Below are 12,253 nucleotides of genomic sequence, written 5' to 3'. Positions count from 1 at the left end.
ACACAGAGTCAGCCTCGCTGACTACAGGCCTGGAAGGAGCCGGTAAAGTGCTTAACCTGCTGTCTCTTTTAGAAGAATTATTCCATGTTGTTATTTGTAATTCTGGTTCCCATTGTGCCATATGGAAGAAGGGCCCTTAACTGTAGTAAAAGGGACATGACATCAACCGTGACCCGGAGCTGAAAGCCATCTTCTGATCGCGGAAGAACCAGCAAAAGAGGATTGAAGAATGTCTGCAGCTCCCTCTGGGTTGGCTGTGTCTCTGGTCCTTCTGTGGTTTTCCTGTGCTATGGTGAGCACTCTCCAGGAGATATGCAGACTCCCCAGGTGGACACAAGAGTCTGTCTCTAAAGACGGAGACGTCAACATAGGCGGGGTCTTCGTCATTCACTCAGGATACATCTATAGAGAGCTGACGTTTGAGGAGGAGCCGAAGACCCTGACCTGTGAAGGGTAAGTGCAGCCTATTCCAGGATGTATAGAAGTGTCACAGCTGATACTCTGTGAGGGGTAAGAAAAGTGTATTAAAGTTTGTATAGACGTGTCACAGCTGATATCCTGTGAGAGTAAGAACAGTTTATTACAGTGTATAGACGTGTCACAGCTGACATCATGCGAGGGTAAGAACAGTTTATTACAGTATGTACAGAAGTGTCACAGATGATATCCTGTGAGGGGCAAAAACAGCTTCTTACAGGTGGTAAAGAAGTGTCACAGCTGATATCCTGTGAAGGGTAAGAACAGTGTATTATAATGTGTATAGAAGTGTCACAGATGATATTCTGTGAGGGTAAGAACAGTGTATTACAGTATGTATAGAAGTGACACAGCTGATCTCCTGTGAGGGGTAAGAACAGTTTATAAAAGAATGTGTAGAAGTGACACAGCTGATATCCTGTGAGGGGTAAACAGCTTCTTACAGGTGGTAAAGAAGTGCCACAGCTGCCACACCACTTTATATCAACAACCCTGGACAAGGACAGTAGACCCATGTCAGCAAAGAGTGCACATTTGGTGCATCCCTCCAGGTCAGAGAGCAGGCTCTGGACCACAGATTCACCATGGGCAGACCTAGACTTCGGAGCACACGGTGTACGAGCTGGACACCTGGACCAACACAAACTCAGGATACCACTTTGGCATGCAGCAAGGTCACTCAGGGTAAGGACCCACACCCATTTACCATGCAGGGGAATATTCCCGTCTTAACAGGCACATTCTGTTGGTACAGCGATTTCCAGTTTGGATCCTAGAGGCCTGAGATTGGTTGGTAATTGCAAAGCATTTCTAGGCTTACAGTAGCCTTCTTCAGGTGAAACATATCAATTGCTTGTTTAGGTTTCTGAAGAACTTCCTTGTTGGTGATATAGGCAGGGTGGAGATAATTTCGAGACCGTGTATAAGCACTCTGAGATGAGAGTGGTTACGAGTGTCATTTTGATTCTACTACAGGTGGCGCCCGGTCGTATGTCATAGGGGCTGCCGCTCCACTAATTGGAAGGTTTGCTCCTAGGGAGCACATTTACGAGTGTAATTGCATTTCTCCTGCAACACGCAATGTGGTGCAAGAGTGATGCTAATCCAATATGAGATTTATGAAGCCACGCAAGGCCACATTGCGTGGCCCTGAGTGGCTTCATAAATCTTGAGTAATCCAAAGCAGCACAAATTGCTGCATTGCATTACTCCACCCTGGGAAGGCATTCCATGGGCGCTGCTTCATGCTTTTTGATGAATTCCCAGATTATGCCAGAGCTGGTAGACCTAGGAATGAACCTAAAAGTTATGCCTTATCAGGGTGGGGACGTAATGAGGGGAAGTATCTTTATTTTCCCTTGTTACTTCCTTTTTTTATGTGTGCTGCATTTTCCAGCTCACATAGAAAGAGGAAAATCCTCCAATGATTGTTTTTGTGCTTCTCAGGATTATTTTTGTGCAGGAAGGTGCCTCTTCCTGCACAAAAACAATCTTGCATGCACATCTCGCACCCTTGCACCATGGTGCAAGGGTGCCTGCATTGGTGTTAGGCAGCCCATTGTGCAACAGCCCTGGTGAAAGGATAGAAATTATAAATGCAAAGGAGTGTCCTATCAGACCTGTGTTGCCATCATCCTTGTGTCTCAAATTAATCTTAATTTATTGTTTTTTATTTTTATTTAAATATTAATTTCTTTAATTTATAATCCTTTTTTACATTTTACTTTTCACCATTAAATTAAACTGTTGCTGTGTTGTAGAGATATTGTTGCTTCGGTCTACGTACGTCTCAGTGTGAAGTATGTTAGGGGTCCACCTTTTTCAGGACCACCAAAAGTAACTTCTCGGAAATGTTGGGACAGCAAAGGGGTATCTGGAGGTTAATTGGTATTCCTACTAGGCCTCTCACTGAGATCCGATGTCAGTGGGCAGGTGATGTTGTCTTATTTCACAGGACTGAGTTGTATCATAGAGTCTATGTTTCTCCAAGGCAAATGATTCTATATAGGAAGCTCCTCTGTTGCAGCACACATTATTTCTCTGCTATTTGTGAGAATTCAATAGGGCATTTTGTAGTACTTTAGAGGTATTACTACTAAGGTACTAAAGAATGCAGTTTGTGAAAAGGCTCTATTGTATATACTTTCCACACATTATATATTGAGAGGAAGGAGAAAAGTGCAACCAACACAGTAGATATCCTACATTTACTCTTATTTAATTTGGCATTTGTATTTATACGAGCAACTGATCTTTGTTAATTGACTCCAATGGTTTTAATCAGTTATATGCATACCAATTTTCTGATCACATCTGATCAATAACTACAATTTCCCTCCATATGCCATAGATTCTACGTTCGATACTATCGCGATGTTCTAGCTATGGTGTTTGCAATCAGAGAACTCAACCAAGCCACTGACCTACTACCTAACATCACTCTGGGTTTCCAGATCTTTGACTCCTGCATTTCGGAGGACAGAGCCATCAAAGGTACGTTGGCACTGCTCTCTGGGAACCGGTGGACTTTTCCTGGATACAGATGTGCAACCCGCCCACTGATGGCTGGAATCATCGGGGAGACATTTTCATTCCTGTCGGTCCCAATGGCCAGGATCATGGGGGTCCTTCATTACCCACAGGTAAATGGAAATAGGGGGAATGGGTAAACTTTACAAGTACCTTCCACAGGTAAATCAATGCATTAAGGAAGGATTAGGGTTGTGCCACCAGTTTTCCTTAAGTGAGACTAATCAAGCATAAACTCAGAAAATGTCTTTCAAGATATATAAAAGTAGATGTGCTTGCAGCATTCCATTCACCATGTGACTTTAGAAATGGCCACACACTGCAGCTGGTATCTCATGAGCATTTTGTACACAAGAGGGTAATTAGCTCATACTTTTTAGGTAGCTAACTGTCCATGCATGCTGCATGTAAAACAGGAATTTCTTACACAAATTATACATTATACCAGGAAAAAATGACAATATTTTACCCACCGCTAGCCAGGTACTGTGTAAAGAATGTTATGTCATGTTAGGTTGTCTTGTAAAGCGCATGGCTACCCCAGCAATGGGGCGTCATAGCGCTGTAGACCACTGGGGAACCCGTCCTGGCTTTCCCTGTGAGATGATCCCTGCTGGGTATCTCCAAGGTGAAACCAGGCATCCCCAGTGTATGTGGGGGGCCGTTGTGGAGATGAGGCAAGCTAATGCCCAGAGTTGCCGAGTGTGATCCCTGGTTAGAGTAGGCACCGAAGCGAGAATTATCCAGTCCGCTGACCCTGGTCCACGACCCTGCCGCGTCGGGAATTGAACCCTGGTCCCGGCCGTCCTCTGCTTCCATGTCTGCCGCCTCTAACCAGTGAGCCACACCACTCCAGAATGGCATCCTGAAGGGAGTGGAAGGACAGAAAAAACAAGTAAGGAGACTTTGGAAGAGTAAGGAACAGAACAGAAACTGCAGACAAGCAATTCTAATAGAAGAAAGCGAGCAGTGTGGACTGACTGAGTAAGGAAGGGCCCAAAATAAGTATTGAATCGCACCAATATGTACATGTCTCTTTGAGCTCCCTAGTGCCAATCAAGAACAGTATTGTTCAATCTGATAGAAAGTGAATGCAGCTGTGTCTGACAAAGAGATTGCATTAACACCAGTAATGTGGGGAGCTTAAATGTCAGTCAATTCTGGCCCTGAATTAATACCCAGAGGTAGAAGCACTGTCGGATTTAGAACTAGTATCCAGCAGGAAATCTACTTCAGGGGACTACTATGGTGGATTTGTAGAGTGACCAATAGATATTCACACTACTCATGGCTGATGGCCATATGCCCTATGTAAGAAATTGGGTTATTAGTTGTTATTTAGAGGGGAATGTTAAGTACCCAGCCCAAGTAAAAATCACAATCCTTGTCAGGGTGAACCAATAAAGTCACTAAAACTTGAGCTCAATTCCCTGGAACCTATAGCGGAGAGCAGACCAGTTTAACTAAGAGGCAATATGTAAAGTATTTGTGCTGTAATAAAACAGTAATAAAGTTGAAATGCAAAGAAATCAGAAAAAGGAACTAGTAAAGTATAGTAAAGTGTAAGAGAATAATCCATGGGGACACCAGTGAGATAAAGGTTCCCTAGGCTACCCTTACCCACCTTGGGCATTTTCTAAGATGGCCAAGGTCTTCGACACACTAAACATGGACTCTGACAGCTGTGAGTGAGAGGAGTGTGATATGATAATCCCAGTGACCTCCCACATCAAACACTAAAATCTAGTTTGATTCTGCCCCTGCACCTAAAACAGCCCCAGAGACAGAAGTCATTTATGACATAGCTAAGTTTTCAGCAGACAATGAATACACACAACTTGTTTTGGCATTCTGTTTCCCTCCTTTGAGGTGCATCCAAGATGATAAAAGTAGACAAGCAGACCTGTCTTCAAGCTGTGACACTGTAATGACAAAAGAGACCCTCAGTGATCATGGCCTGACTGGCTGGGAAGTCAAAAGAAGGGACCTTTCTAAGTGTCGGCTAACATTTTCCTGTGACAGGGGAGGCCTTTTTGACGTCCTCCTCAATTGTCATATGAAAAGCTCCAGCAGTCCAGTGGTGTGTTGTCATTCTTCTTAGAAATGCGATCCAACACCTTTAAAAAGTAAGGAACAGAATGACTACCACAAGAGAGCATATAAGTCAGTGCACCCGCCTCCTTTTAGTGCCCACCCCTGGGTCCCTATAACTACTTGAAAAAGAGAGTATAGCGTACGGAGGGAGTGTTGTATGGGTCTGAAGAGTCTGGACAAAAGTTCTTTAGCGCTAGGCGGAATCAGGACCCTACGACATATAAAAGGAACAGGGTTCTATTTTACACAATGTAACACCATTCAACCAATAACAACCAGTAAGAAATAGATAAGGAGAAATATTAACCTTCTCAAGCTGGAGTAGCCCCTTGGTCCAGGATATCATTTATATACTCAGTTGAACATCTCTAAGTGATTGGTTTTGTCTTAACTTAATGATAAAGTAAAATGAGAGCTCCATGCTCTTTTCCCCAAGTGGCGTTTAAACCAGGAAAGCCCAGATTAACCATGGCCATGTTTCCACATGCGTGCAATCTCCACACATAATAATATGCTCCTTGCGTGAGACAACCACTGTAATATGCCTAATACAACAATCTTCGAATGGGTGCTGTTTCACTAAAAACGAGATTGATCGATGAGCATGCTTAAGCGTGTGGAGTTCACCAGGGGTTATGTATTTTGTGCACTGATTAACAACTTTAAATTATGTTTTGTAGCACCCTTCCACTGAGCGCTAAAATGAAAACAAAAGTTCAGCCACCAACATGCCTTCAAACGTGTGCAGTTTTCTCCCAGGTAATGCACTTCATAAGCAGAATTAAGCACCTAGAGTACCTCTTTTAGAAAGGCCGCCGGTAGCAACCCCTGACTTGAGGCTATAGCAACAGGACACTTCTGGTTATCTTCGGACAGCAAGACAAGGGTCCAAGGACCAAGGACTCCCTCAAAACATTGCAGTACAAGGGGAGGTAGGAGAGCGTTGTGCCATAGATTTGGATCTAACACTCAACGAGTGCCTGTAACAGGGGGAGGGGCCTGACCAAATTTTCATATTGGTTGTTTACCCCCCAGTCTCCTATTCCAGCTGACTACTCGTCCGAGCCACCCCGAAAGAACAGCCCATTGCACGTATAACGCAGTCAGCCCTAACAAGCCAGGTTAACAGCTCTAAGTGCCCGAGAAAGATTCATCTGCTTCTGACAATCACTAGTAGCGCAGAACAATAGTATCACCCTCCAGGTCCAATAGTAGGGTTAAAATCATGTTTAAAAAGAGATGCCCGGCCAGAAGCACCGCTAGGAAGGGACAAACAGATCACCTGCAAGAGACCCTGAGCCCCGAGTAGAAGAGCAGGTTAGCCTCCAGTCAGAACATTGGGGCCTATCTAATTACAGGCATTATTTACGTACTCTGTAAAAGAAAATGGAAGTCCGAACAGCACATGCCTACTCAAAGAAAGATCATCCACCATGCCAACGCCCCACCATCCACGGAGAGCATTCAGAAATACGTTTGTAAAGTCATGTAACCAACACGCACCTGCCTCAAACTTGGAATAGGCAGTAAGGTTACAACATTAAGATGCTCTCTATCCTTAAGCCTATCGAAGGCAAGCCTAGGAGAACAAACTGCTTCCTCTCACTCCACCAAGTCTGCGATATCCCAAGTCTGAACACGAAAAGTAATTCAATCACAACAGTAGTGCAAATTCATGCAGGGCTTCTCCCTCAGGAATTTATCACCCATTGAAGCCCCTCATCTTCCTTGGAGCCATGATCCCTTCATCAGTTCCTGAGTCGTGACCTCTATCAAAGGAATTTCTAAGCACATTATAAGCTCAAATAGAAGCATCACTGGCCCAAACGCAACTGTTCGCAAGAGGATATACCGCCAACTACTTCTCCATGTATCAGTCACATTAAGGAGGTAGCATCCAGTGAGTCCTATAAGCCCAGTAAAATTATTCCAGGAGGATTTCTCCAGATACAAACAGGATAGAATAACCAAAGTATTACTTTGGCAATCAAAAAAATTGAATTACAGATTGACTAAATTCAGTTGATAGCAACAATGCTTGTAGACTTAGGAAACAGGCTAATGTAGATTGATTCAAATTTGGCCAGATAGACGCCGGCCAATTTTGCTCTTGCTGTAGCAAGTTTGTTAAGTTCAGATTTTGCCTTAAACAATTCATGAAGAGCAGCGGAAGATTTAGAAGTAAAATAAGTATGTTCCAATAATTTGTGTTGTTGTAATAAAGCTGTATACTTATTTTGTGTAATTTTCTTTTTTTTGCTGCATATAAAATAGTAAAGGCACAGAAAGAGGCATTAAAGGCATCCCAATTATTAGAAGTAGAAGTGTCTGAGGGGTTATTAATTTTGAAAAATGTGTTAATAAAAGCAGTGGTTTAAGTAATGAAAACGGTATCTGATAATAAAAAATTATTAATCTTCCAACGGCTACATTTTGGGGAACTTAGGGAAAGGTCCAAATGGTAAGAACAGGTGCATGATCAGAATTAAAGAAAGATGCAATGTCCGAGGATTGAATAGATGGGAGTTGGGATTTACTAACCAAAATATAATCAATTCTAAAGTAAATTCAAGGGAATCCGGGTTACAAGTCTTCCAAACATCATATAATGAACGAGAGGCAATGGCAGATTGAAAAACTTTGTGGGATTTGTCTGGATTACATTTAAAATTAGATTGTCTGTCAGAGAAAGAGTCTATCCATTGATTAAATTCACCAACAACAATAATATTCGGACAATCAATGGAAGAGAGTAAAATCCTAATGCCATTCCAAAATTCTGGATCTGGTCTGACTGGGTCATAAATATTCAATGAAACTAGTTCTTTATTTTGTATAACAACCTTATCCATTACCCATCGTCCATCAGTATCACTTTGTGTAGATAAAATGTGTACATGTAATGACTTATGAAACAATATGGCAACACCCCCTCCGTATTAGATGAAGGAGATTAAACAACTTGACCTGCCCATTGTCGTTTTAACTTAAGCGATTCTGTTTCATTACAATGCATTTCTTGAACAAAACAAACCTGAGAATTTAATTTTGATAAATGAGAAAGTACCTTTTGTCTTTTGACAGGGTTTCCATAATCACAAACATTCCAAGTGACAATATTACACATAATTGAGGGCTGGAGGGGTAATACATGTAGGGAGATGATACACTTCAGGGAAACAGCTGGAAGGAGAAAAAGACCACATATGAGATGAAAGGAAAAAATAAGTTATATAACAATAAACAGCACTAATGGACATATGCAACAAATGGAACATCATCAAAGAAAAAGAGCAAACATTAAATAAGAAAGAAAAAAGGATGAGGAGGAAAGCGTAGAAGAAAAAGAACATAGATCAAGGAAAGAGATCCAGATCTAAGAGGAAACATCAATGACCGAAGCATGGGGCGCAACAGCACCAACGATAGATGAAACGTCAGAGAGGAAGATAAAAAGAGTAGAGTTATGAACAGCCATAACAAACAAGATGCAGAAAAGATATAAGAAACTTACAGATGATGAGAAGAGCCAGTTGCAAAATTCATTGAAAGGTTTTGGAGAAAATACCTCAATTTAGTACGATCGTCAGAAGAACGTATGGAACCTTCGTGAGCAATTTTACACAGGCAAGGATGAAGAGTACCATATTGAATATTCATTCTCATCTGAGGACGAAGAGCCAAAACCTCTTTTCTCCTTGCATTAGTACATTAGAGCGATCCTGTGATAGATAGATGGTATGACCAGACCATATCAGGTGACGTTTTGCTTTAGCTGCTGAAAAGACACGAAAAAGATCAGTAAATTCCAAAAACAACATAATGATTCCTCTGGGTCTGGTAGCATTTGGTTGAAAACGTCCAAGCCAATGTGCATGTTTGATATTTAATGAAGGTTCTGGAGGAAGATCTAAAAGTTCTGACTGGAATTTATTTAGGAAAAGAAGCATATCCGGATCCTCAAGATTTTCTGGTAATCTATAAAGACGTAGGTTATTGCGTCTATTACGATTTTCAAGGTCCTCAGTGTGAAGTTTGAGACGGTGAATTTCCTGCTCAAAAACTGTAATATTAGTAGATACATCATGTAGATCACTAATGTGTTGCTCCATATCAAGTACCTTGGCTTCCATATTAATCCATCTGTCTTCTATTTGATGAAGTTTCTCATTAGTCGTGGACATAAAAGACTTCAACCCCCTCACCTCATCCAAAATGATATCAAGAACAGGGTTTTGAGAAGATAAGAAGGGAGAGGGAGGATCATTTTTAGCTCTCTTGAAGACGAGGCTCTGACCGAGAGTGGAGCTTCACTAGCCATCTTGAAATGTTATGAAGGGCGAGAGGTAACTTTTAATGAAGATTTCAGTCTGCCCATAAGCTTAGTAAGAACACATCACAAATCAGTGAGGATCCAGAAAAAAAATGACATGAATCAGAGAAAAATTATGTCACCCTCCGTCCGCACTCTAACATTTGTTGAAAAAGGACCAAGAAAAACAACATTGTCATACATTTAGTAGATCAAACACTGAATATATTAGAGCCTGGAAGGTGTGGAAAAAGGTAGTCACAATCATTTTGGTTTTTTTAAAACTTTTTTTATTATTGCTCCACGGTGTCAAAAAGGAAAGAAAAAACAAAACAAAAAAAAACAACCATATGAGACATTTGGTGATACATTCATGTGATCACAAAATGCTCCCCAAATATACATGCCAAGTTTCCGTTTCCTTGCCCCCTTTACAGAATACAAACTCAATTCTAAATAAAATAAATTATACAATTTGGCCCGCCAACACTCGAACAAGGGGGGCTCAGGTTGAAGCCAGTCGGAGGCTATGCACAATCGTGCAACAGTCATAGCAATAAACAGCAAGAACCTATGTTTATACAGAGGGTTCCCCTTTTCTACAGCTTGATCAATCCCTAATAGCATTAATGCAGGAGTAATATTAATCAGGGTACTGAAAATCTTAGACAGGAATTTTTCGATGTCCGTCAAGTAACTAAACAATTTACCACAGTTGAAAAATATATGAAGACTGTCTGCATTAAGTCCCCCACATTGAAAACATTTACCATCATACCGACTCACCATTTAAGCATACGGGCGGGTGTGTAATACAAAAATAAAGACAGTTTTAAAAACTTGTGCTTTCAAATTAGCAGATAGGAGAACTTCCCTAGATCTAGCAATGGTATTCTCTATGGATTTATTGTGTTCCCCCAGCCTATTAGACCATTGAGCATTGTATTTCTCCCAATCATCCATTCTGAACGACAATAATATTTTATAAAGCACCCCTATTTTCTCCTGCCGCCTTACAGCCTCAACAAGTAAGTTTGGTGTCAATATCATATTCTTCCGACTAAGGAAGTCACAAATTTGGAGGTATTTAAAAAATTGGGATTTAGGCAGATTATATTGCCTCTCAAGATCTTCATACATCGGAATCAGCCCCCCAACTTCATAAAAATCTCCTATCTGCACAATACCCTTGTTCCTCCAGCCGAGGGCCACCCTGTCCCAAAATAACGCATTTGTGGGTGTATAGTAAGTTAACCCTTCCAAAACAAATAGTTTATGTAATTTCCTCCAAACTTTAAATACAGCTTCCAATACTTTAAACCTGGTCCTCTTATAGTAGCTACCATCAATGTCTTTAAATAGACATCGTCTTGCCTCAGTCCCTAACATCAACTGAAATATTGAGTTAGCCTCCGCTGTATTACCAACATCCTCCCCAGTCAGTAATACACAATTTTTTTGCAAAAAACAAGCATAATAATAAAAGACAAAATCTGGTATTGCCGGATCTCCTTTTTCAATTGGTAGCATCATAAATCTAATAGCCCGCCTGGGTTTGCCGGGGGCCTAGAGAAATTTGGAACACAGTGATTGTAAATGTTGAGATTGGGCCGCCGACACTTACAGGGGGATAGATCTAAATAAGTAACACCTTTGGTAGGATATGCATTTTTATAGTATTACCTCTACCTATTAGAGTAAAATGAAGTCATCCCCATCTCTCTAATGAGTCCCTAGTGCTGCGTAATAATGCCACCCAGTTAACATCTACCAATTCTGGTATCGATGTTCTGATTTTAATGCCCAGATATGTAACTTCCCTTTCTGATCTGGCATCATGCATTGAGATATTATCAGTACATAAAATGTGTTTTTTAGCAACATTAAGTTCATAACCAGGAACCTGGCCAAATTCGATGGCTAACCCCTCAATCTCTTTGAGGGCAGTAGACGGATCAACTGAAGTCACAGCTATGTCGTCCGCATAAGCAAAAAATGAGTGTGGAATATCTTATACCAAAAAAGGCCTAATCAAAGAACTATTACACAACATGTCAGCAACTGGATTTCTATATAAAGCAAAGAGTAGTGGCGAGCAAGGGCATCCTTGCCTAGTTCCTCTTGTGATTTCAACTACGTCTGATGTCATACCCGTTACAGCAATCCTGTCAACCGGTGAAGCTTACAACACCTGTAAAGCAGTCATAAAACCCTTCCCAAAGCCCGCCCGGTTCATCAATCATTTTGTATGAAGAAGAGGTCAGAAGTTCAAAAGAGGAGAAAGCAGCAACATCATGAAGAAAGTTGATACATAGTAATAAAGTGACTGATATTGTTGCTGGAGGAAGTCAAATTCAAAAGAGAACGCAGTAAAATGAACAACCTCTACATATTAGGTTCAATATGCTGTAAAGAGCATTACATATTGATCATTAGAATATTCATATTCCTTTAGTAAAGTCACAACTCTAGAGCAGGCAGATCAAAGAGTGAAATAGGTAAAAAGAAGGAAAAATACACGTTGCCGCGCGTTTAAAATCCAAAGACGCCGATTTACCTGAGGAGAGTGCAGCGAGCGGCCGCTACAAAATGGCGGCAGCTCGCGTTAAAAGGAGGAAAAATTGCTGCCGCTGGCTCGTCAAACAGAATAAATTTGGTCAGAACGGCTCCATATGCCGCTCCGACCTTTCAGGTGTCAGATTCCTGCATCAGTTTCTGTGAAAGTCCAAAAATGAGGCTGAATTCTTAATAAGAGCCCCAAGGTCGAGCAGAGATCAGGTCAGGGCCACCAACTAGCAAAAGGTAGTTCTGATGACTGCCAATGTGAGGTAAGGTGTATAT

At 41.3% G+C, this 12,253-nt stretch overlaps 1 protein-coding gene across 1 annotated transcript in view; it reads left to right on the top strand.

The window, feature by feature from the left end:
* Nucleotides 1–289: 289 nt before the first annotated feature.
* LOC144774089 (extracellular calcium-sensing receptor-like) overlaps nucleotides 290–12,253 on the top strand; it is a 153,508-nt gene continuing 141,544 nt past the window's right edge. Inside the window, exons 1-2 of the mRNA XM_078659115.1 lie at nucleotides 290–453; nucleotides 2,828–3,119. Of these exons, the coding sequence (XP_078515241.1) occupies nucleotides 290–453; nucleotides 2,828–3,119 (456 nt within the window). The remainder of the gene's footprint in view (nucleotides 454–2,827; nucleotides 3,120–12,253) is intronic.

The sequence above is a fragment of the Lissotriton helveticus genome, chromosome 8 (genome assembly GCF_964261635.1).
Source record: "Lissotriton helveticus chromosome 8, aLisHel1.1, whole genome shotgun sequence".
NCBI lineage: Eukaryota > Metazoa > Chordata > Amphibia > Caudata > Salamandridae > Lissotriton > Lissotriton helveticus.
This window is presented reverse-complemented; position numbering and strand designations above follow the sequence as displayed.